The sequence below is a fragment of the Centroberyx gerrardi genome, chromosome 24 (genome assembly GCF_048128805.1).
Source record: "Centroberyx gerrardi isolate f3 chromosome 24, fCenGer3.hap1.cur.20231027, whole genome shotgun sequence".
Classification (NCBI taxonomy): domain Eukaryota; kingdom Metazoa; phylum Chordata; class Actinopteri; order Beryciformes; family Berycidae; genus Centroberyx; species Centroberyx gerrardi.
In genome coordinates, this window is record NC_136020.1 from 5,431,210 (window position 1) to 5,455,217 (window position 24,008).

At 43.6% G+C, this 24,008-nt stretch overlaps 1 protein-coding gene across 2 annotated transcripts in view; it reads right to left on the bottom strand.

Annotated features, from left to right (window-relative positions):
- usp6nl (USP6 N-terminal like) overlaps nucleotides 1-24,008 on the bottom strand; it is a 67,410-nt gene that overhangs the window by 7,730 nt on the left and 35,672 nt on the right. For both annotated transcript variants that reach the window (XM_071912065.2, XM_071912064.2), the window contains 9 exons: nucleotides 15,949-16,022; nucleotides 12,091-12,170; nucleotides 9,451-9,490; nucleotides 8,311-8,391; nucleotides 3,605-3,712; nucleotides 2,753-2,862; nucleotides 1,813-1,861; nucleotides 1,051-1,171; nucleotides 299-393 (listed from right to left, as the gene is read on the bottom strand). In XM_071912065.2, the coding sequence (XP_071768166.1) occupies nucleotides 299-393; nucleotides 1,051-1,171; nucleotides 1,813-1,861; nucleotides 2,753-2,862; nucleotides 3,605-3,712; nucleotides 8,311-8,391; nucleotides 9,451-9,490; nucleotides 12,091-12,170; nucleotides 15,949-16,022 (758 nt within the window). The remainder of the gene's footprint in view (nucleotides 1-298; nucleotides 394-1,050; nucleotides 1,172-1,812; nucleotides 1,862-2,752; nucleotides 2,863-3,604; nucleotides 3,713-8,310; nucleotides 8,392-9,450; nucleotides 9,491-12,090; nucleotides 12,171-15,948; nucleotides 16,023-24,008) is intronic.

Genomic DNA, 24,008 nt, shown 5'->3' on the forward strand with positions numbered 1-24,008 from the left:
GTTGCCTTAAATCATTTCCTCCTCCCCACTATACTAGTTCTAAATTGACCTGCCATCTCTGTTATGTACGTATAGGTTTTTGTTTATGAGTAATAATGTAATAACAAAATATCAATAAAAATGTCCATCTAAATGAGTCAAAAATGTAATAAAACCTGTTAATGTTATAAATTTCCAGATAATGTAGTGGAAAATGTAATAATGAGATATACCATTATTGGGTTTTATTACATTTTTGACTCATCTGAATGGACATTTATTGCATTATCGGTTGCTACAGAAGTGTTGCGCGCCTCACCAGGTGCTGCTTCAGTTTAGGCATCATCTTCTTGAGGATGCGGTCGTGGTGCTCCTGGAAGCGCATCAGCTTGGGAAAGCCGGGGACGAAAAACCCTAATGGAGAGGATAGGAAAGATGAAGAGGTGGGAGGTGGGAGGGAGAGATGACATTTAAGCTCCACGTCTACCTGGGGAGTGTGAAAGTTTGAATCTGTGACCACAGTCTAGATGCTTACATTATAGAAGGGCTTTCAGGTGATGTGACACACCCTCTGGCGGCCATATTGGAGGTCCTAAGCTTGTGTATAGTCTATCTTTGTGTATGTTTATAGTCTATAGGACATATTCCTTGGTGTAGTGAGCTTGGCCATTTATGGAGCGTTTGGGGTCTGTTGCTAGAGATTTATGAGCTCAGGAACATGGCTGTAACATGCCTGCCTGCTGTTCTTCCACATGATTTTAGCATGTTTGACAAGAATAACGTGTGTGCTCTGACATGCTGTAGACATGGTGTGTGTAGTGGCTTCTTATATATATTTAAAGCTCCTTAGCCCTAGTTTTCAACAATAATAATCCAAATGAAGAAGTTAAATGAAAAATAAGGACAATAAATGTGACTCAAACAGAACAAATGTTAAGCTTGTCGGAAGACTGTGTGCCTGCCAGCCACTTCCCTGTCCTTGGACATTGAGAGCCTTTGTGGTGATTGTGGTGCAACAGAACACATTCAAATTTAAATTTTTTTGCTCATACAGTGTTGAGCATGCGTTACCGTGCATGGCGTGCTTCTGCCCGGACAGTAGTTTGACCAGGGCCCAGAAGGCGTCCTCCTCGTTCATGTAGATGAGCAGCAGCGCCGTGATCTGACTCATACCTTGGCAGTAGCCCACCTCCTGCAAACACACGGTACAATACAGATGAGCTGGTCGGAGCGGCACGGTGGGCAAATGGTCAGAAGGTCAGAGGTTCAATTGCTGTGACAGCTGGTGTCCATCGCTGTCCTTGGGCCGGACACTGAACCTCTGACGCCTCTGATGGACATGTGCATGTGTTCTCTTTTGTTTGTACCTTGATTTTACACACATTGTTATACTTTGCTCTTTCTTTCATGCAATTCTGACTGGATTCTGACTCTGTGCAATGTCATATGTTGTTTGTCTGCAACTTTTATGTTTGTCTTGATGCTGCTTTCTTGGCCAGGTCTCCCTTGAAAAAGAGGCTTTTGAGCCTTATTTGCATGGGACTAGTATTACTGGGGAACCTGATGTAAGTAATGCATTTTGTGTGACGCATTTGCGGGAGATAATGAAATTCGCTGAAACCACTGGTGCCCTGGAAACAATTGTATACAGTCAAGATTTTAATTCAATTCGTCACTTAGTTGAGTAAAGCAAAACCTGGAGTTTGCACCTAAAATGCATCCAAAACCTTCCTCTATAGATTCCGCTACTGCTTTCAGAGACATGCAAACACTCAAAAGGCACAGTAAGCTTTGCACTTTCCTGTGGAACAAGTGGGAATGTGAATGACTCACCGTATTGTACATGGAGTAGGCTGTGAGGACGTGGAAGAGCGCCTGCTGCCTGAGAACACAAACACAAACCGCACTCAGCAACAAAACCCCGCACACAATCCTTATTTTACGGCCGGTGTCTTCATTTATCATTTTTTTTGTCCTGCGCAGTAATAGCTCGAACATTTTTAACTCGCAGTAAAATTACCCATGTGTGTCTTAGGAAGTTGTAAGTCAATCCCCCGAGGCGCGAATTAAACAGAAAATGCTTTGGTGCGGAAAAAAACTCCATTGAAAAAAAAAAAAAAAATGTAATGTGTAATATCCTTTTCACACGGCGGCCCCGTAAAAGCTGAGCGGAGCTGAGTCGTGCCGCTGCGAGGGCCGACTACGCCGCTTCATTTCAGACCGGCAGTGTGAAAAAGGATATTAGACTGGCAATACAGGAGTGCGTGTGTGTGTGTGTGTGAGCGGCGGCTGCTCTCTGATACTCCTTGGCTTAAAATCCATCAGAGGCTTCTGTCAGAACGACGTCGCGGAGCAGAAGTCAAAACACAGAGGAAAGGGGGACGTGCGGTCTCTCTCGCTTCCGTGTTCGGGGGAAATGTCAGCAGGAAGCAGCTTTGGGGCTTCAGATATTAGGAATTATTCATAAAACCGTCAGGGAGAGCGCGACTGGAGAGTGTTCCGTTATTCATAAGTGTGAATTACCGGGTCAGTTTCACAAAAGCACAAAATACCACCTGCTCTCAGACAGGAACCATAGACCAGGATTTCTCTGACTTTTGGATTTCTCTGGCAGTGCGGCAGAGAAATCAAAAAGTCTGAGAAATCCTGGTCTATGGTTCGCTGAATGATGGCTGTTAAATATGTAACGCTTAATTAACATGTTGATTTTCATTGGCTGTCATAGAGGAGTGTGTGTGTGTGTGCTGGGGAGTGTATTTGTTGGGGTACTCACTTGACATCGTAGCGATGCATGAACATAATGTGGTCCCGGTAGGTTCGGTTCACATCCAGGTCAATTTGACGGATGTCGGGGGAGACCCCTCTCGCTCTCACCTTCAGCTTCTGGAGACGGCGGGAAAACACAGAAAGAATAAGGAAGAGCAGGTGAGATTCAAAGAGGAGTGAGAGGAGGCTGCACGTTTATGCTGCCTTCAAGTGCTCCTCGCAAGCTCCAAAGTCGTAAATACGACTAGTGCATTCAAACGCTTTTGGTTGGAAATAGCCAAATAATTTAGTAAATACCAAAATGAGTGAAAATCTAAACATACAACAACACATATTTACATGGAATGCCAAACAATAACATATTAGTAAGAAAATTAGTAAGAAAATCTAGACCCTAAATAGACCCTAAATAAAGACCCCTAAAAATTCCAACTTTTCCAGCTTGAATTTCCCACTGTGTTTGCTCATTTATTTACTCAACTCATAATTAAAACATTTCCGACAGCAACTGAAGGTAGGGATACATTGATCTAGCCAGTCAAACCCTCTAATAAGGTCCAAACTCTGGCTCTTGGCAAAAAAAAATTACAGTGCACACACACACACACACAGACTCATACAAACACAAGCCTCCAAAACCACCTCCTGCCCATAATAATGATGCAGCTTGGTGAAATCAAATAAAGCTGGGGTGCCTGCTCACTTGCTTATGAATCTTTATGAGGCTTGTGCCGTAATGAAGGACGCGCCGCGGCATACGTTCCATAAATTGGAGTCCAGGACTGTAAACTACAGACAGGGAAGGAGTGTGTGTGTGTGTGTGTGTTTAGTGGTGAGATCCCGGCTCGTGTCTCCATACCTCGTAGAAGTCTTTCTTCTCCTCCTTTATTTTGGGAATGTCGAGGAGCAGACACCACACCTCCCCTCGGAGCTGCAGGGGAATTCCCTTATAGATCCTCCTCACCAGCTGGAAGGGAGAGATGCGGGGGGGGGGGGGGGGGGGGGGGGAGCCATTGTTAGACACACCTTCAAAGAGGAATTCACCTCAGCCACGCCCTCCAAGGTTCCGCTCTGACCGCTATGTGCAAACAGTCTGCAAAACCTACAATGAAATGTAATGTATCCCAGTTTCCCCCTACCAATGAATAGAAGAAGCCTTAAGGAGCTGCCAGTGCTGAAAAAATTTCATTAGTCTGGGTTTCAGTGGAGAGTTTTAGTATCCCATGATGCTTTTCCACCCTGACAAGAATACAGTTCTGAGGGAAACAGTAATGGAAACAGTCAAATTTAAAGACATTGAATATCGACACTACATATACAATACATCAGCTATTGGTGACTTCACTCCAACAATATTGGTATCAGCTTTCTAAACTCATATCAATTTATATCAAATTGGAAGATTTTTGTTGAATTGAATTTTTCCCTTCATTTTGTCTTTGTCTCTGTATGTTTTACTGCTGTTATTTTGCACACCTTCATAATGCTGTAATTATGGTTTTTGCAAACTTTCAGTCATACGTTTCTACTTAATATGTTAGGGTTAGGGTTAGAGAAGCAAGTTGCATTATATTTAATATTTGGTATGTTCATATTTATACCCAATTTTTCCTGACTGTACCCCATTATTACTATTTTCCTGCTGCAACGACCCCATTTCCCCACAGGGAACATTAAATGGCTCATTTCATATCATCCTACACAGTATGTAGGGCGATAACAGTGGGGAGAGTTAAACCTATTACGACAAGAGCCATTCTTATACATTCTCTAATTGGGTGAATTTCTAGTGAATTAGATTATAGTCAAATTAAAGTATTCCTCATTTCGCTGGGGAGCCTCTGAAACCCCCTCAAGGAGCCCTGAGGGGCCCCAGACCCCGCTTTGACATCCACCGCTATAGTCTACCGGAAAGATCAAGGTTTACAATATTAAAGCATAACTTCAGTACGATTTACACATCAAATAGTTTCAAATCAATGCAGGTCAGAGAGAGGTGAGAATGAAAGAATAGACTCTAAAAGAAAACAGAAAATGATTCTAATTGTGCTTCCACACTGCGAGCAACAGTCAGTGGAAGTCCATTAATTTCAAATAGAGCTGAGCTTTTCATAGTCATCAACTGTCAATAGCCAATCAGATTTCCGCGCTTCCTTGTTTTTTTATCAATCTGATTTTGTTTCATGAACAATAGTTCTGCCTGGCAAAATTCAAAAGACTATAAGAATAAACGTCTCAAAAACGATACTTGGAGAACGGTTGCATTCATCGCTGGGGTCGATGGGAGGCTCTGAAATCATTTTATTTTTTTTCTCTTTATCTAACTAGATGTAACATTATGAAAGGTAATACTAAAGCACTGAAAAATACATGATCTTTGCAGCTGCATAGATGCAATCGAAGCCTCTGGCCCCGCCCACAATCGGTCAGAATAGAGCGACCCATCAGCCCAGTTCCTCGCAGTGTGTCCAAGCAGTGAGAGTTTCATGTGAATGATAAAACGGTGTGTGTGCGCGAACGTGCTCGGTGCGCTCCCCGGGCAAATGGAAAGGGCTTTAGAAGGTGAGCCATGACCATCTGGCTGGACCAGCTCCAAGAGAGGCTGAGAGAGAGAGAGAGAGAGAGGCTGAGAGAGAGAGAGAGAGAGAGAGAGATTGCTATGCATGCAGAACAGTCTAAAGTAATTCAATGTCCACAAAGAGATGGAAAAATCTGTTGGACTCGGGGTGAGAAAGATTAAGTCTTAAAACCCAAACTGCTGGGACAGCAAAGCTAATCGGAGCAGTGAATTCTCCTTCTACAGCTATTAAAAACCAACCGGCTGGAACGGTTATAAAGCAGATATGGGAAGTGTGTGTGTGTGTGTGTGTGTGTGTGTGTGTGTGCAATATAGGTAGCTGAAAGGGGATACGAATGAAGAGCAAAGTCCTCCCATTCCTTGTTTTTACAAATGGGAGGTGTATTACACGACTGTACGGATACACAAGGTTGATCGCATTTAATCTAGAATCTGGAAATGTCTTATTGCTTCTGAATTATTTATCATATGGAAGATGGAGGGAGAGAGAGAAGGAAAAGAGAGAGAAAGAGTAAGAGTAGGGAGACAGATTGATGTATAGAGAGATGTGTGAAGCAGAGCACAGTGATAATGAAGAGTCATGGATCGATTATTGCCAGTAACCTCGCCTGCATGCAGAAATATGTGATGCACATGATGTGTCTGTGTTTCAGTTTCCTACCTTAACATCCCTGTTAGAAGTCAGTGTGTCATCTTATAATTAATAACGTCTGCCTGTGTGTGTATGTGGAGTATCCAAAGCTTACACTCCATCAACCTCCTAGCATCACACTTGGGACTCATAGTTTCTAGTGCAACAGCCTTGTAATTAGGCTCTGATGAGCTAGTCAATGAGAGCATCTGTTAGACTAATCATCCTTTCGTGTGTGTGTGTGTGTGTGTGTTCACTTGAACGCATATGTGTACACAGTTACAGGTTTGTTTTCAATCCACTGGTTCTCTTTGGGTTTTGTGTGTATACGGTATCTCCGAGTGAGAGTGCGATGGCTCCTGAGCGCTTTGGTGTGTGTGCGAGTGTGTGTGTGGCATCTGTGCTGATGTGAAGCGGCATGTGTGCGTGTGCGTTAATGTAATCCCTCTCCGGCTGAAGAGGTCGCCGCTCCCCGCTGCACTCTGCGGCGCTCCGTCTGTAGCATCGATTGACTGTCACTTCACCGCCGAGCTCCGCAAGGACCCTGAATCAGCACCCCCCCACACACCCTCCTCCCCACCCAACCACCCACCCACACACACACACCCTAAGCATTGTCCACCCAATTTTGCAATCTGGATTGTATTGATTTCGGCTTGCTCGCAGGGGCCACAGTCTGCTTTAAAGATGCCGCAACCCCACCAAGATCTGTGTCACAGCTCTGCAAGGTATCGGATGCTGTGTTATGCTGTTATTATTACTATTATGCTAAATACTGAAACCTCAAGCAATTCCATCATGTGTGGCATGAGGGAGAAAAAAAAGAAGAAAAAAAAAAGCCGACGGCTGCTTTGCAACTGCTTGGCTGCCTTGTACTTCCTACTCCGGGCTAAATGTTCTTAGCAGCCCGCAAGTGAGGAAACAAAATAGAGACGTATCAAGCGTGACCTGTTTACTTGCTGAGCAAAAAGCTTTGGCGCTGACTGACAAAGAAGGGGAAAAAAATTATATATATCCTTGCAGCAAAGAGAAAGAAGTGGGGAGAAGAGGGGAGGGGAGGAAGTGGTGGGTTTGGGGCGTGTTAATGCTGTGGTGTCCTTGGTTGTTCCTCGCCACCGACAACTCTTTGAAACGGAGGAGAGGCTTAGTCTTTCTGCCCCCCCCCCCGCCGCTAAATCCCTCCTGAAACCAAACACACAAATGAAGGACATGGTGAAGCGCTCCAGGCAACGCCACACAGTTATCACAACCAGGATATAGAAAACCATCAGGCACTAATGAGGACAGCTATAACTGATACCTGACTCCCTCTAAGCATCCTTGTGGGAGGCAGGCCGAGGCCCAGAGAAGACCGACACTCCTTTACAGCTGCCACCAACAGAAGGAGGATGGTAGAGGGCAGTTAGGCCGATGTGGCTTTTTGAAGGCCGATATTTCTGGTTTGAAGCTGCCGATAGCTGACGTTTTGTGCCAATCAGAGGTGTGACCAAGTCAGCTTTGCTCAAGTCCCAAGTCAGTCTCAAGTCTTGAGGCACATGTCTCAAGTCAAGTCCCAAGTCTAAATGTAGATTACCAAGTCAAGTCCAAGTCATGTCCATGTCATTAATGTCAATTCTCAAGTCTAAATGTAGAACAGCAAGTCAAGTCAGAACAAATCAAGAGTCCAGTATCAATTTAATATCTTAAAGAAAACTAAATATCTAGGACTTTTCAATGCAATATGGTTTTAATAGGATAAAAACTTGGTAAGAGCATCATGAGTTTGATTTCTATAGTCAGTTTGAACTTCAATAAATTCAATCATCCATACAATTCCATACAAATTCAGAAAACAAAATTTTAATTCAGTCGTCTGCTAGAACAAATCTCATCACTTTCAATCTAAGTGATTTACACAAACAAAATCTTTTGTCAAGATTTTTGAAACCTTTTCAAGTCGTCAAAGTACAAGTCAAAGTCAAGTCCCAAGTCACCAGAACCCAAGACAAGTCTCAAGCAATTAAAACCGGGACTCGAGTCCCCACCTCTGGTGCCAATAATCAGTATTGTTAAATTTGACCACATTCATGCATAAAAAAATCCCCCCCAAATTAGAAGGATTCAAAGTTTCCCCAAGAGTTTTATTCTTGTCATGGTGGAAAAGCCTCTGAAACAGCATTTAGACCATCATGGGATACTAAAACTCTTCACTGAAAGCCATGAAAATTGGGTAAGCAGCTCCTTAAGGCAGGGTGAGGCAGGTTTCATTACAGGTTTTACAGACTGACACTCAGGGTGGAGCAACACTTACTTAATCAAAGGCCAATATCGGCCTGATATATCAGTCTAGAAGTGGGAGAAGGAGAAGAGAGATCACCTTTTCACTGTTCTTGTATTTGTCCCAGCTCTTCAGCATCTTCAGCCATTTGGTGGTCCTTTCCACCTCCGTGTGTTTTTGCTGAGTGGACACGGGAAGTGACACGTTAGTACTGAACTTCCTCCCCGACAGTCTTTTGCTGCATTCACCTCCTGTGGGAATTACTGTCAGAGCGAACGACTTGACGGTTAAAAGCGACGACTCGGAAAGCGACTGCGCGTTCCAACTCGTTTGAAGCCGCCCAGATGTCATGATTCAAGTTTTATGTAGACTTTGGTTGCACTTAGTGATACATCTGAGTTCATGTTTTACAGCAAACCAAACCACATGTGACAACCACAAACCAAAAATCCAGCAAGTTAGTTGTGATCACAAAATTGTTCATCTGGTTTGCTTTATTTGAAATGAATATATCATTCCCTACACTTCTCTATTTCCTTTTTGGTGATGTAATCGGGGTCCATCGCCAAACCCCAAGTTCCCAAGCAGTATTTACCATCTGACAGCTGAGGTAAATGGTATTTTGAAGTGGGAAGCTCCCGTTTCCCATGGGGCGTGAATGCAGCATTTGATATCTCAACCACAAAGTAACAATCACAGGCTGTAAAAAACATTATACAACAGTCAACAAGAGATTTAGAGAACAGGCTTTGAGGTGTGGGAGGAGATTGATAGAAGGCTGGCATGCGACATGATAAAAAAAAAGGATAACAAAGGCTCTATTTTTAGTCAAAGCAAAAAGAAGGACCGAAAGCGTTCCAAATACAAAAGAAAAGGAAGTATGATGATGATAGCAAAACATCTGAAAAGCAGCGAGAACTATTTTTAAGCTTTCGGTTTTAATGAACCCTTGTAATAAAGGTTTTTTAATTGATGCTGGAACACCTTGGATCCAACTTTTTCCACTCTTTGATCGATGTTGAGGAAGACTTATGATAGCACACTAAAGCACAAGATATCTGGGAGGAGAGCTTTGCACATTCTCAGCAGCCACAGTTCTATTTCTAGTGTCAGTAATGGTTATTTGTTTGAATCGGCCCTTTTGTTTCCCTTTCGGCTACAAAAGGACACTGGGGGGGCGAAGGTGGGAGTCGGAGAAACATAGAAATAAGAGAGAGAGAGAGAAATAATATCACTCACCTTCTCCTCCACCGAGTCGTAGGACGGCAGTTCATTCTCACTGATGAGAGGAGAGCAGAGGAACGGAAATAAAGAAGAAAAAGGGGAAAGGGTGAGGAGATAAAATGCTTTAGCGCTTTCAAGCCTTCGACTTATCGCTCAGCTCACAGTTTATTTTTAGTCATGCGCTTACTGTCAACACATGCGCTGGATTAATCATAGTTTAGTTAACCCCGCCTGTAACATATGATAAGCATGGCAGGTGCGAAGCATCACTCCTCACCCCGACTCTCACACTTATTCGCTTCACACAGCTGTCGTTTTTTTTTTCATCTCAAGAGTTTTTGAATTTTTAACACGACATCGAACCGAAATAAACGGCGGCCGGGTCGGGGCTCGTCTAGCTTTCCCTGGCAGTTATCAAAAAGGAAGGGAGCGCGAAACATGTCGGCGGTCACACAAACAGGAAATAACAGATTAGACATTCCTCCATTTTGGCTCCGCTTATCGGGGTTTCAAAGCCCCTGAAGCAATTGCTGAGCGGAGGTTATCCTAGGAAACAAAGTCATTGAATATTCTGGTGTCAACTGCACTGAATGCTTACTGGCATCTCCCTGCTGTTTTTCTCTTGAGAAAATAGTTTCGTCTTACACGAATCAAAAGTAAAATAAACAAAGAGAGGTTTGAATGCACAGATTTTAATGAGGTCAGCTGAATATCTTTGAAAACATTTTCACCGTTCCTCCCTCCCTTCCTTCCTGGCTGTAAGACATAATATCATGCCCCATGTTCAAGCTGATAAGTGAAAGTTAGCTATGCATCCCATTGCGTCATCCATCCAATACGTCTGAAATCTGAGATCAGGTCAAGAGAGGAAGGAAGCTCAGTCTGGGACTCATCCCCGCGTGACCTTTGACCTCCAGTCTAACCAGGCAGCCTGCACAGTGGAGCCAGCATGTGTGCGCTGGCACGTTCCATCCAATTAAAATGGAACAAATTGACTGTCGCACTGAATATACTCTCTGTGCACAAGTGTTTGTGGCTCTGTAATGACACTGGGTCTCCATCCAAGTGTTTTCATGCCAATTAAGACGCATCGAATCAGAAAACGCTGAATTTCCTCAATATTGCAAAACAAAATGTTTTTAAGCTTGCTTGAGGTAGCAACATTTGTTTGTCTATGAAGAAATGTTGGTGAATAAATGATCTCTTTCCAGTTTTCCTGTGAATGTGCTTTTTGAAGCTGAGGAAACTTTGTAGCAACTGATAATATAATAACTGACTAATAATAACAATATATAATAATTTTATAACGTGTTAAAATGTAATAAAATGTCTGTCTAAATCGGTCAAAAATGGAATAAAAAATGCCAATGTAATAAATGGTCAGACAATGCACTAATAATCTAGTATTTAATAACTGATGATGTAAGACATTCCCACAATTGTATAACTTTTTTAAACGATTACAATATCAGTCTGAAGACATTATTTGGCAGCTTATTGCATTAACAGCTTTTATTATATTTTTGACCCATTTAGAGGGACAATTTATCAATTTTTGGCCAATTATTACATTATCCAGCAGTTCATGTATTGCTTTCATAATGTGGGCGTGGTGAAGCCCTTTGAGACTGTAACGCTGATTAAGTGCTATACAAATGAACCTGACTTAATGTGACATCAATAAACTGCCATCAATAAACTGCCAACTTCTCAAACCTAAAAAGTTTGTCTTAGTGGCTAGCAGGGGTGCAGATGGTGACAAAATATCTTTTTGTAGCAGGTTCAAGAATTGCTGATGAGTCCAGCTTTCTCTGGAGGGATCTGTCACTTCCTGAGGGCGGAAAAGATTTCCTACCAGTGACCATACCCGACATCTGAAATTAATTTGGGCAAATCTATGGGGTTTCAATTAGAGGGGCTGGGACACTCTTCTCTGTTGCAGCCCCACTTTGTGATTTAGACTGTTAATAGAGGGGTATTTTCCCATAAAATCCTTGCCTAGTGCAGCTTTAACATTCGCTCGACACTTGGATGTAAACATAGCTCCTCATTTTCCTTCTAGCCTCTGAGTAAATTCAGTCTCCCTCTGTCTGTGTGCTGTAAAGCCCTGTCAGTCCACACAGCCTCCAAAGCCTAGAAAGTATGTGGAGGTCACAGCTCCTCTTGGCCCATCTCTGCCTCCGACCCCCCCAGTCCGAGGCCTCGTCCCTGGGCCCAAGGACACTTCTGTCCTCCCCGTCTCAACCGATCACATAACCCACAGGTCGTATGTGTCCCATCGCTGTCTTTCTTCCGTCACCTCCCCGTCTCTCTCTCCATCTTGCAGTGTGTTCCTATGCGCTGCAGCCCCGACACTGATGCCCTGTGATTGTGGCTAACCGAGCGGCTTCCTGCCTGCATGTGCCAGCCCTATATATAACGCCGTAGCACACTGCTGTTTAAGAGCCTCGCAGCCCGCCTGCTGGCCCTGCCAAAGCCACACACACACACACACACACTTCTCTCAGCACCACTCATCTTTATAGCCTCTCATTTTCTCCTTTTTTTCTCTCCTTTCAAAGTGGCACTACTGTTCGAACTGCGTTATTAAGTTAGTAATCAGAAATAATGGGTTGTGATGTTTGTGTGTGTGTGTGACAGTGTGTGTGTGCTTACTGGAGGAAGCCGAAGCGGTCGATGACTTTGTACAGGTGGAAGTTGGTGTCCTCCCAGGGCTCGACGATGGCCTCTTTCCCCTGAAATGAAGAAGCGAGCGGTGACTAAAAACGAATCTGGAATATATGTGCATGGTAAACATCCCTGCTATGGAGAGCGTACACATCAAATGAAGCACAGAAGAAGACCACAAACCAACTTGGACTGTTAGAGGTGCATTACATGCTACCTAATGGTTGCATTCTATTTGAAAATGAACGGTGGATTCTGATGGAGCTGATTATATGCCACCCACGCTCTTCAGGGGCAGACAATCATGTTTTGATTGGCTGGTAGATTACGACTCCGGTGCCCTTGGGAGTGTGTGTGTATATGAGAGAGAGAGAGAGAGAGAGAGAGAGAGAGAGAGAGAGAGAGAGAGAGAGAGAGAGAGAGAGAGAGAGAGAGAGAGAGAGAGAGAGAGAGAGAGAGAGAGAGAGAGCGCATGTGCATGAATGTATCAGAAAGAGCGATGTTTGCGTGTGTGTGTGTGTGTTGCGATTAACAGGTGTGAAATGAACAGCCAGACGCCCACCTGCGTCACCGTCTGACTCCGGGCCTCCGAAAAAAAAACTGGTTCTGGTTAATTTGCCATCATGGGCCAACGAAATGGAAAACCCAGAGGTGGAGAGTGGAGGGAAGGATTATGCAGAGGAGGAACGGGGAGAGAATATCAAAGGGAGAAAGAGTGGCAATGGCAGATAATGCGGGCAAGAAAAGGTGGGAGAAAAGGGAGTGAATGGAAGTGTAGAGTTGAGAAAGAAAGAGAAAGAAATCGCCCCGGTGGCATCGCATTTCGAAGCGGCTCATGATCGTTTCTGGCGTTTTGTACACAGTCTCTGCAGGTGCACCAACACCAATACAGAGTGCTGACCCAGGTACTACTCAATTTACAGTCATTCATGCTGCCTAGTATTGGGATATTATAACACAATTATAGGAGCAACTGCATCAGGAGTGGTTATTCATTCATTTTCCTCATTATGCACTGATCATTGTATAACAATCCTCAATCAAATACAAAAATAATGCTAAATGACAATAATAGGACATAGCAGAGACTTGAGGATATGGCTTCACACAGCTTTACTCTCAAAAACAGCTTATTCAGAATAGGTTGACATAAAAACAGCTTATTCATAATGGGTTAACAGATTATGAACAGTGCAGTAGGCCAGGTTAATAAAACAGAATGGCATTTAACCTTCATATACAAAGTTCCTCTTCTAAACAATAACTGCTATGACTATGAACTTCACAAATAGCAGAATTCCCGCATTTTCACATCAGGAGACATTTTTCCTACCACCGGTGGTAGGTACCCTCTAACCCCCTCTGCCCCCCACCTTTCCTGTCGCTCTCCGCCGCACGCCATCCAAAACGCCTTCAAAATAAACTTCGCCGAGAAAACAGATGGAGAGACAGAGGGCCGGTCTGCGGTTTCGCAGGTCAGTCTGAAGACCAGATGTCGAGGTGATGCGTTTCTAAAAATTCATCTCCGTCCTCGCCCGCACAGCTCCCTCTGCGCGCTGGTTAAATAAATACGTGGAAATCCAACAGAATCAAAGAGCCTCAGTGTGCTCTCCGACCTCAGACTGCGTGTGTGTCCACGCTTGCAGTAAAGTGAAGGACACACACAGACTGTGAACCTAAAACCCATGTCCAATAGTGATGATACAATCTCTCTCTCTCTCTCACTCACACACACTCTCTAGTCATTTCCCTCCCTGCTTAAAATCAATGTCAGAGTAACATTAAAGCATGTTACTCTATGATCTACTGTACAACTGTATGGTTTAGTGACTATAAATGAATGCTTAGTGATATCAAATGCACAACATAATGTTTGAAGATTCCAAAAGTCAATACCTGTCGTTCGATATTCAATATCTCTAAAATGTTATGATGGATATGATGCAGCTTCATTGGTTACATATTTATTGTAGAATCGATCAATATTACAGTGATTGTCTATGGGAAGGCCTTAACCTGAATGGATTCTAATGCGACATTTTGATCAGATTCCAAATATGTTTGGCATGAAACGGTCGAACCCGAGTGGACATCTCATTTTGGAACAAAACTAAACAGACAAGAGATCACTTTTAATATCCACAAAGGAGCGCTTGTTGATATGAGATGATGAACAGCGAGTGTGGCGTTGTGATAAGTGTTAAACTCCTCCCCTCCCAGACAGTGGCAATGCCACTGATTGCGCCTCATTCTGCCTCGCCGCGCACCCAAAAATGGATTCCTCTTGCGATCGAGGTCACACGACGTAACACAATTACACTCAAGTGGCGTAGCGCTCGCACACACACACACACACACACACACACACACACGCGCTCCTCCATCATCTCCTCTCCTCCTCCGTCCCTCCATGGTCTCTTCACTCTTAATGAGGCAGCTTGATTATGCGGCCCGCCGGACTAAATTAAAACGGCTAATTTACAAACCGAGCGCGGTGGGCTGGTCCGGCTGGTCCGGCTGATATGGCGGCGCTGGGAAATAGAGCTGTCAGTCAGGAAATACATACATCCATAACACACATCACACTCACAGCAAACTAGACCACTAACCTCTCTATGGAGAATACAGTAGCTTATACTATAGAGGCACTGCTTATACAGCAACATAACTTGTTATAAAATGTATCACTGTATGCATGTATGTATCACTGTATGGGAGTAGTCCATGTAAATTCATAGATGAAAAACCCCCTTTGTGTGATGTCATTTAAATTAATTTGCATACGAGAAGAGGATTATGGGAGTTGTGTGAAAAATCACAGCTAAAGTGTTGAGATTTAGAGTTACTTAAGAGATAGAGTTAATGCTTACTTCCATTTATTTATTAGAAACTGCTCAATAAAGCATAGACATTAGGGGATTACTCATAAAACTAGCGTGACATTAAAAGCTGAAAATTTGTGTTTTCTTATTCTTAGATGTGAATTACCGGGTCAGTTTTACAGTTTTTGCTTTTGCAGCTCCGCCATCCCCTTTTGCTAATTTGACATGCCCAGATTTGATCTTGTGGTTTTTACTATTATAATGCAGAGCAGAGATCAAGTAATAATTGGCAGAAATCAATTGGAAGCAAAACAAAAAACGGGAGCATTCAGGACCAAAGTTCCCTCTAAGCAGTGTGTGTTTAATAATCACTTTGACCAAATAATACTATCTTCCCAATCATCAGTCATTACTCCACTTTGTCCCCAGAGACTGGAAAATGATATTAGGTGAAGGGACTTTTCCATAGCTTAGAGTTTAGTGAATTGGCACCCTTGGGTCTCAGCCAACAACATCACCCCCAAAGGCGTCACGCTATCCCTGCTGGTGAATTTTATGAATAACCCCTCATGTCTTTTCCACTCACTACCTCTTCTCTTAAAGCCAGCTAGAGTTCTGCTGGGGAGACTTACGTCTTTCTCTGCCACAGGCCCGGATCATCAGGGCGGCCGCTAAATACGCAGCGCTTAATTAACATGTTGATTTTCATTGGCTGTCAGCTGAGCGATCGCTGCGAATAAGGCGGCTCTTACGCACGCTAATCACAGCCTCTGTTAATTTAGGCATAAATTCAAATTAGCGAGCTGATTTTGGGGCAATGATTTGCAGAGTGACTTTTACCGCGCCGTAATGAAGATTGATAGCGTATAGAGGAGTGAAGTGTCTCACCGTGACGGAGTGACGGAGGGGATTTGGCTCTTGATGACCACCAGAAAAAACAGCAATTGTAAATTATGACCAATTATCACACTGGATTCACGATGAGCTGCGCTTTACGCTCTGCTGGAGGGAGCTCTCACTGTACCTTGTCATATTTGGCGACGATCTCGGCCCGCTCCTGTTCGAGTTTCAACGCCGCATCCTGCTCGGTATCAGACGCTGCAGAGCCGACAGAGAGAGAGAGAGAGAGAGAGGGAGAGAGAAGGGAAAAGGAGAGAAGGGATAGACAAATTAATCTCGACAAGTCACAATTCAAACTTTAAACGGCCGTGTCGCTACGCTCAATGAGCCGCGGGCAAACGGCAATCAAACCCTCTGTGCCGGTAGCGATGTTTCTGGGCTTTTACACAAGGCGAGTCGAGGCAAGTTAAGTCAAGTCCATCTTTGTTATGCCAAAGAGGGAGACTGACAGTAGCATTCACATGAAAAAAAAGGTGGAAAATGCAAAAATTTACAGGGAAAAACACATAAAATACTAAAAAGCAGCCCCCCCCTGCCCAGACACACACACAAACACACACACACAGCAATAGCTATAGGTGAATTCACTTTTTCAAAGACTTACTGTAGAGTTTAATTGCAGCCAGTAGGCAACTACTCCCTCTCCTGCTGTACCTACATAGACACCCAGCTGTGCTCTATTATCTCTCCGACTTTGTTGCTCCTGTGTTGTTTACAGACTTGCCACTGATTTTTTTTTTAAGAACACCGGTTATCTTGCTGGCATATTCAACTGCTCTCTCTAATTTGTGTCGGTCCTGACTGCACATATAAATCCAAAACTACATACATGGCAGAAGGTGAAAACACTTTAGCACAAGAGTGTGGTAGAACAGTGACAGAGTGACCAGATCAACATCAGAGGACTAGGAAAGGAGTTTTTGGGAGACTTTACCCATGAAGTGATGAGAACATAGACACCAAAATCATAATACATCATAATACTAGTAGCCTACTATCACTCAACATAGTGTATGCTAAAGCACCGGAAACAATGATCTACTGGGAACACATGGATGATTTTGGTGTCTATGAGTAAATAAAACCTTTGTTGCTTCTTACTAAACTTTGATGCTGCATACACCAAACTTTATTCTGTCATCAAAGACGTGTGTTACTCTCCCCTACTCTGGGTCAAGAGCTGACGTGGAGAACACACACTTCTGAACACACACTCCGCAGACCAATCAGCGAGAGAGTGGCCAAGCCAGCAGGAACCCATCACCTCACCGTGGCCAGTGTGTCAGCCTGACCTCAGCCTGGGAGAATAATGTGTGTGTGTGTGTGTGTGTGTGTGTCTGTCTGTGTGGGTGCAGGCTGATGAGAGGAGCCACTTCAGAATGAAGGCCATTGTGACGGAGAGACATCACTGTGGGAGAGAAAGGCTTTCTGTGTTTGCCGAGCCCACGCACCGCATTGTGTGAGTGTAAATGTGTATGACTGCTGCTAGACAACCCAATTACACACACACACACACACACACCTCTCACTTCTCCATGCACCTCACGACTGTAAATCAGAGTTTCCTACTTTAGGTTCCACTTTTTCGTGTTTACTATTTCACGGGATCGGTCACTCCACGCACACACACTTCCTGATTCAACCACCCATGGGCGGTTCCTAACATCGGAAGCGTGTTAACAAAAGCTGGCACGCACTCTGTTAAGTGGGGTCACGTTGTGTGTTTATGCTGGAACACCGTGTGAGGCGCGTAAGTAATGGAGGCGTATAATGATTTATACCCAGACCCACTAAAAGCACTAAAAGCGACCAGCAGGCAGCAAGGTATTTCATGGCATGAGTCTGATAATAAATAGCCGCAGAGGATAAGATGTTCCCATGGCCCAATTTTGAGCAGCCAGGTACTGATGGAAGTGGGGTGTGTGTGTGTGTGTGTGTGTGTGTGTAGTTTGGAGATGATGCGTACTTCCAGGCGAATGCCCAAAGGCTGGCACTCCATCTGTTTTCATATTCCCGTGCTGAGCCACTAGCCTTTAACACACATCAGGCAGGCGGGATGCAAAATGTAGTTACATCTTTGGCTTATTCATTTGGGTTAATTAAAGTGATAGTATTCAAAAACCACATACACACAAGCACATACTTAGGCAATAACCATGTCACTGGTGTTTACTGGTGAAGTATGCAGGAAGTCATCATGGATGAGAGTAGTTAAGTCTCAGATTTAGTCTTTCTTTATTAAAAATTAAATATGGGCCAGTCAGCGTCGTCCACCTCTGATATGATGGATATGATGCAGTTTGTTTGATTACATATTTATTGTAGGATTGATCAATATTACAGTGGTCGTTTATTAGAAATCCTTAACCTGCATTGATTCTAATGTGACATTTTGATCAGATTCCACACTAGTATGCATGAATATGTTTTATTGTTATTTTTATCCAGGGTTTCAGTGGATTGTTTTAGTGGCCCATGGTCTAAATGCTGTTTCAGAGTTTTCCACTAATATTCTGTCAGAAAAAAAAAGTTTTTGGCATGAAAATCAAATTTAAAGTTCCAATATTCAGTTTCATGATTTTGTTTTGTTTATTATGGATCAGGATAAGAAGAATATTCTTTGTGATGTTTTCATGTAGTTTAGTTAAAATTATATTTATTGAATGAATATGAAGTCCTCACAGGCAGACCAGTCACAATACTGGACACTGATTGGCCGACAGCAGCAGCTCCTGTAATTCAAACGAGGTAAACCTGCTGAGTCGAGGCTTTCCAGTTCAAATGCTGCAAACTGGCCTGATTTCAGGAGGGATTTTAGTAATTGTTTAGTGAGGGGAGCCAATCAGGACCAAGTCCAGTTGTGGTGCGTTTTCTGGAGTTCATTTGAAACGGTCTGGAAAAGAATATTTTTTGACAAAGCAATAACTTTAAATTCAACCACTCAAACAAAAACCTTTTTAATAATGTATTCAGGGACCATCTTTATGTATATAAATAGAGGATTTTAAGTCCTGTAATAAGGCCCCTTTAAAGATATTAAATATTGGCACAAAATATTGGCTATTGGCAGCTTCAGTCCAGAAATATTGGTATCAGCCTTCAAAAACCCATATTGGTCGAACTCCAGCAGTTACGCAATTTTAATAATTCCTTTCTTTTTTTCAGCAGGAAGCATTCAACTCCAGTCATTCTCCAACTTCCTCTGTGGGTCTCTGGGGTTCGACAGGGGGGGAGGGGGAGACGGGACGGCTAACCGGAATTCCAATACGTCCCGAACAAATGTGCCCCTTATTGAGCCGGCTGGCATTTTTATGACAGGATGGTGGGACAGTGTGTGTGACGGTGAAAGGCATGTCGCTATGGGCTGCCAAGAGCACACACACAGCGGAGGGAGTCCGTACACAGCGCAGCACACTGTCTGGGGCAAATAAACAAATACACTAAACCATTTTCTGCTGGGAATTCCACCCCGGGGGGCCCTGCGGTTCCCATAGTGAGACGGAGTGGAATTGGAGAGGAAATAGGATTCAGTCTTTTTTCCGCCTGTACTAAAGCTTAGCCTTAATTCTGACCCCCCTGCAGCCATATTAGTATTCCACAGTGGCCCGGCTTAAGCTAAATGCAATTAGACCTCTTTCATGCCTTGGGAATCACATTGGCATCCGTGACTGAGTCTGGGGGTGCGTGTGTGTGTTTGTGTTTCGGGTGGGAGGGGGTATTTTTGGACTTGCTGGGGGTCGCTGGGCTTTATAGCCAATTGTAGAAGACCCCCTCTGACTGGAAGCTTGCAGGGTGTTCAGCCCGCCGTGCTTCTATCTTAAGACAGAGGTTCTGAAATGTTTTCATGTCACGGACCTCCAAATTAAAACACATAAGGCTTTGATAAGATTTTGTCCCAGTGGAAGATTGGAAGACTTTAATTGTTGATTTACTACTGAATTGTTGAACTGTCTACACTGTATGTGGGGAGCTAACAGCGGGGAGATAATAGTGAAACCTATGATAAGAGGAGTCACTCATATATTTCTCTCATTGGGATACTTTCTTGTGAATTCAATTATCAGCAACAATCATACAGGGAGAAATCCATCATAGAAGAAGAGAGACCAATTTCTCCAATGGCAGCAGCCTCAATAGACCAGAGTGCAATGCAGCCACAAGACATGTTTTCAGTAAGGGGCGAAAGTCATTCTGGGAAATGTAAGATATCAATGTAAGATATACCCCCCCCACACACACACACACCCACCATCTAGCTGCCCTTTCACATCCTCCTCCTCTGAGCTGCCAGTGCTCCTCTTGCTTCCTTCACATCAGTCTCCAGCAGGGACGGCTGTGTGGGCCCCGGCTAACGTCCCTCTCCCGTTGTGATTAAAATGTCCCTGTCTGTCATCCGCTTGGCCAGCTGGATACTGCCCTGTCCCCCGCTTTGCCCTTCACTCCTGCTCTTTATGCCGCAGTCATGTCATATGGGAATTACTGTCAGCGCTGCTTCGCGGCTAAAGGCAAAGGCTTGGGAGTGTTTGCGCGTTTTAACCCGTTTGAAGCCGTCAAGACGTCAGGATTGAAGTTTTCTGTGGACTTGTGGGTGACATCAGAAATCAGGAAGTTGGGAGAAACCGGTGTCCATCGTCCAACCCTGATTTCCCAAGTAGTATTTACCACCTAAAAGCTGATGTGAATGGTATTTTTAACTAGGAAGCTCATACATACTGTCTTTTTTATCTGACAAATACAGCATTAGAACCCTCTCTTCTCTTCATCCATCTCACTTAACAGCAAAGTGCACAGCTGTTATTTCACATTCTGAGCAGTGTTTTTGGAAAAATGTTAGACAAACACATGAATAGATCAAATTCTGGCAGAAACTCTCGCCAAATTTAAAGATATTGAATATCAACACACAATACTGTCTATCGGCAGCTTCAATCCGAAATATACGTTCCATATGGATCGAACCCTTGTAGAAATATTGTGTTCCCAGGATGTTCTTCTCCCATCATGACATCCAAAGACAAGGCTTTGGAGAAATCCAACATGAGTTGATAGTCACTTTGTCTTTAAGTTAATGGTCAGGCTGTCTGAATTAATTGCCCTAGCTTTTATTTTCTGAGTGCAAATGTATTGATTCAGTAAGAGTGTGTTACTGAATTACCAACCTAGGTAGTATGGCAAAACACAAACTGGTAGTTACAGGAGACTCCTTAGTGGAGAGCAGATTACCCAGAGGTCCTTGCTACCATGAATGACATGTAATCCCAACACTGAAAGACCAGTTATTTAGCTGGAATACAGTATTAACAGGAAATACATCAAATCAAGGAAGTAAAGATGCTGTTTCACAGGGTCTTTAATGTGGCACTATAATTGAGAACTTGGAATGTAATGTTGCATTATATGCATTATATAAAAAACTCATTTTTAACCAACTTATCTTTGACTTGTTCCAAGGTTATGATGTGACTGTGAGAGTAGTATAGCAGCTCCATTTCCATTTCTGAGCTTGACAACAGCATTTAAATTGCAAAACCACACAAACACAAACAATTCATACGTTAAAAACATAAAAACAACTACAGATCCAACACAGCTTTTAAATTTCCTCTACAACACTGTCTCTGTCCAGCTGTCTTAAATGATCTGCATACAATGTTGACTGCAGTGCCACTTACAATTCTCTACAGGAATAAATCAATACAGATGGTGCATTATTTGATTTTAGAATTTATTCAAAATGTGAAAATTAGAAATGTGCACATTTATAGGCATGTGTGCACAATTACCAAGTCTGTGTCTTGGCTTGAAGAAGTTCAGGGAAGTCAAATGTTGGAGTCACTGTTGTAAGTGGACTCCACCTTCTCCTGTTTCTTCTTCTTTTTTGGTGTCAGGAGCTTGACAAATCTTTTGAGCATGGAGGGCTTCTTGGACTTTTTCTGCTCTTTCTGGTCTCGGTCTCCAGAGCCTCCCGCCTCTGCCTCTCTGGTGTCACGGTTGAGGGTCTCTTTCTCCAAGTCGCAGGCCTTCGTGGCCTTCTCCTCCAATTCTCGGAGGAGAGACTCTTTCTCTTCCTTCTCCGTCTTGAGCGTCACCGAAAGTTCCTGGATGCTTAAGTCCTTGTCTTTATGGAGAATCTTCAGAGCCTCTATTTCTTGGCGGAGGCGGTCCATCTCCTGCTTCTCTGCCTTGAGCGCGGTAGTAAGCTCTGCGCTCAAGGCCTTCTCTGCATGGAGACTTTTCAGATCCTCCGTTTTTTCTTCCAGTGCCTTCACCAGCTCAGAGGCCCTGAGCTTTATGGCCTCCACGTTGCTGCGGGTCTTCTCATTCTCCTCCATCTCTTTGCGGTGTGCCGCCTCCATCTCACTGGCCTGCTCCTGGGCACTGCGGAGCTTGTCTTTAAGGCTGTCCATTTCTCTGAGGAGGACCTTGTTCTCCTCCTCCACGGCCTTCAGCTTAGTGGCCTGCTCACTTGTGGAGAAGGCCATCTGTTTCTGGATTAGTTGGAGCTCCTCCATTTTTCGGAGGAGGACCCCGTTCTCCGTCTGTGCGGCCTTCAGCTTATCAGCCTGCTTGCGCGTGGAGAGGCCCATCTGCTTCTGCCGAAGTCGGAGTTCCTCCATTTTTCGGTGGAGGCCCTCCTTGTCCCTCTGCTCTGCCCTAAGGTCCTCGAGTACGGCGAAGGTCTTCTTTTTCTGGAGTCGTCTGAGTTCCTCCATTTGTCGGAGGACGAACTCCTTCTCCTTCTGTGCTGCCTTGAATTTAGCAGCCTGCTCGCGTGTGGATCTCTGGATCTCCTCCATTTCTCCGTGAAGGCTTTTATTTTCCAGCTCACAGGCCTCAAGCTTGATGGTCATTGCTTGACGAAGGGCCTCTTTTTCGGCCTCGCAGGCCTTGAGCTTCCTGGCTAGGGTGTAGGGGTTTAAGACATACTGGTTGTGGTGTTCTGGCTCCTCCATGTCTTGTGAAGGGCTTCCCTCTCTGTGAAGAGACCTGCTAGTAATAGTCCGTCTGTGTTGTCTGTGTTTTCTCTCTCTCTGTCAGTTTCTTTGCACCGAATGAACCTCTGTCACTGGTGCATGTTCTTTTATGCTTCAGTTCCAATTGCATCATAAAGAGCGTGACATCAGTGAAAGGTTGAGAAAATTGATTCCAAAGAAGCTTCCAAAGATTCAAAAGATGCCATGGATTTCAGGTTGTATTGTTTCACAAATCTTTGCTAAAATAGCATGTTGAGTATGTAAATATAATAAATTTTTGCTGAAATCATTTGCTTCTTAAAATAAGTTATGTTTAAAATTAAGTTTCCATACCTAACAAACAAACCAAAGTAGCTTACTATTAGGTTGTAATAATATTATGAGTTAGTAAAATATATAGAAACACAACCTTTGATTCTTTGAATTAATTAACTTATTGGATTGAGATTGGATTTGTTTATGTTTATTGTTGTTGTTTTTTTTTTACAGTAAAGAGACAGATGAGGAGTGATGAGCACATACTGTATATCATATTTAAAGTTATTCATTGATAACTGTGTCTCTCTGTTTATCTGTTGCACAACCTGAACTGAACAAGAGAGAGGAGAGGGACACAGAGAAACAGAGAAGAGGGGAGGAGAGAAATCAGAGGAGGCAAGAGAAGAATTCAGGAGGGCAGGAGTGCATCAGATTTGTGGACACACTGGCGCAAGAGCCTTTATGTAAACTTTTTAGATGTGACATAAATGGATCCTTTGCATTTGATTGCAACTTATTCACCTTTTCTATTCTTCTTATGTGCATCTTGCTCTTCTATGTGTAATTGTCTTGTATTGTTTTTATCTGCTATGGACCAATTTCTTGAAGATGAGTCTGGAATAAAGTTTTGAATTGAATTGAATTGAATTGAATTGATGCCCCTGGACCCCCCTACTATGGTTCTGTAACTTCTTCTGGGCTGAGCCACGGATGTTCTGAAATCCTGAGAACGCCTTTGCTTTGGACTCCTTGGAAACCAACTCTGTCTCAATGGACATTTCACAGTCTAGAGAATAGTAAAAGTCCTTAATTTCTTGGTTTTTGCCCCATCCCTTTACTACAACTACATGTTGGTCCTTGAATCTCGACCAACTGCCCCAAGAAGGCAATGGAACTCTGGCTAACGTACATGCTGGCAAATGTACACAAGACGATGGCCATCGAACCCCTG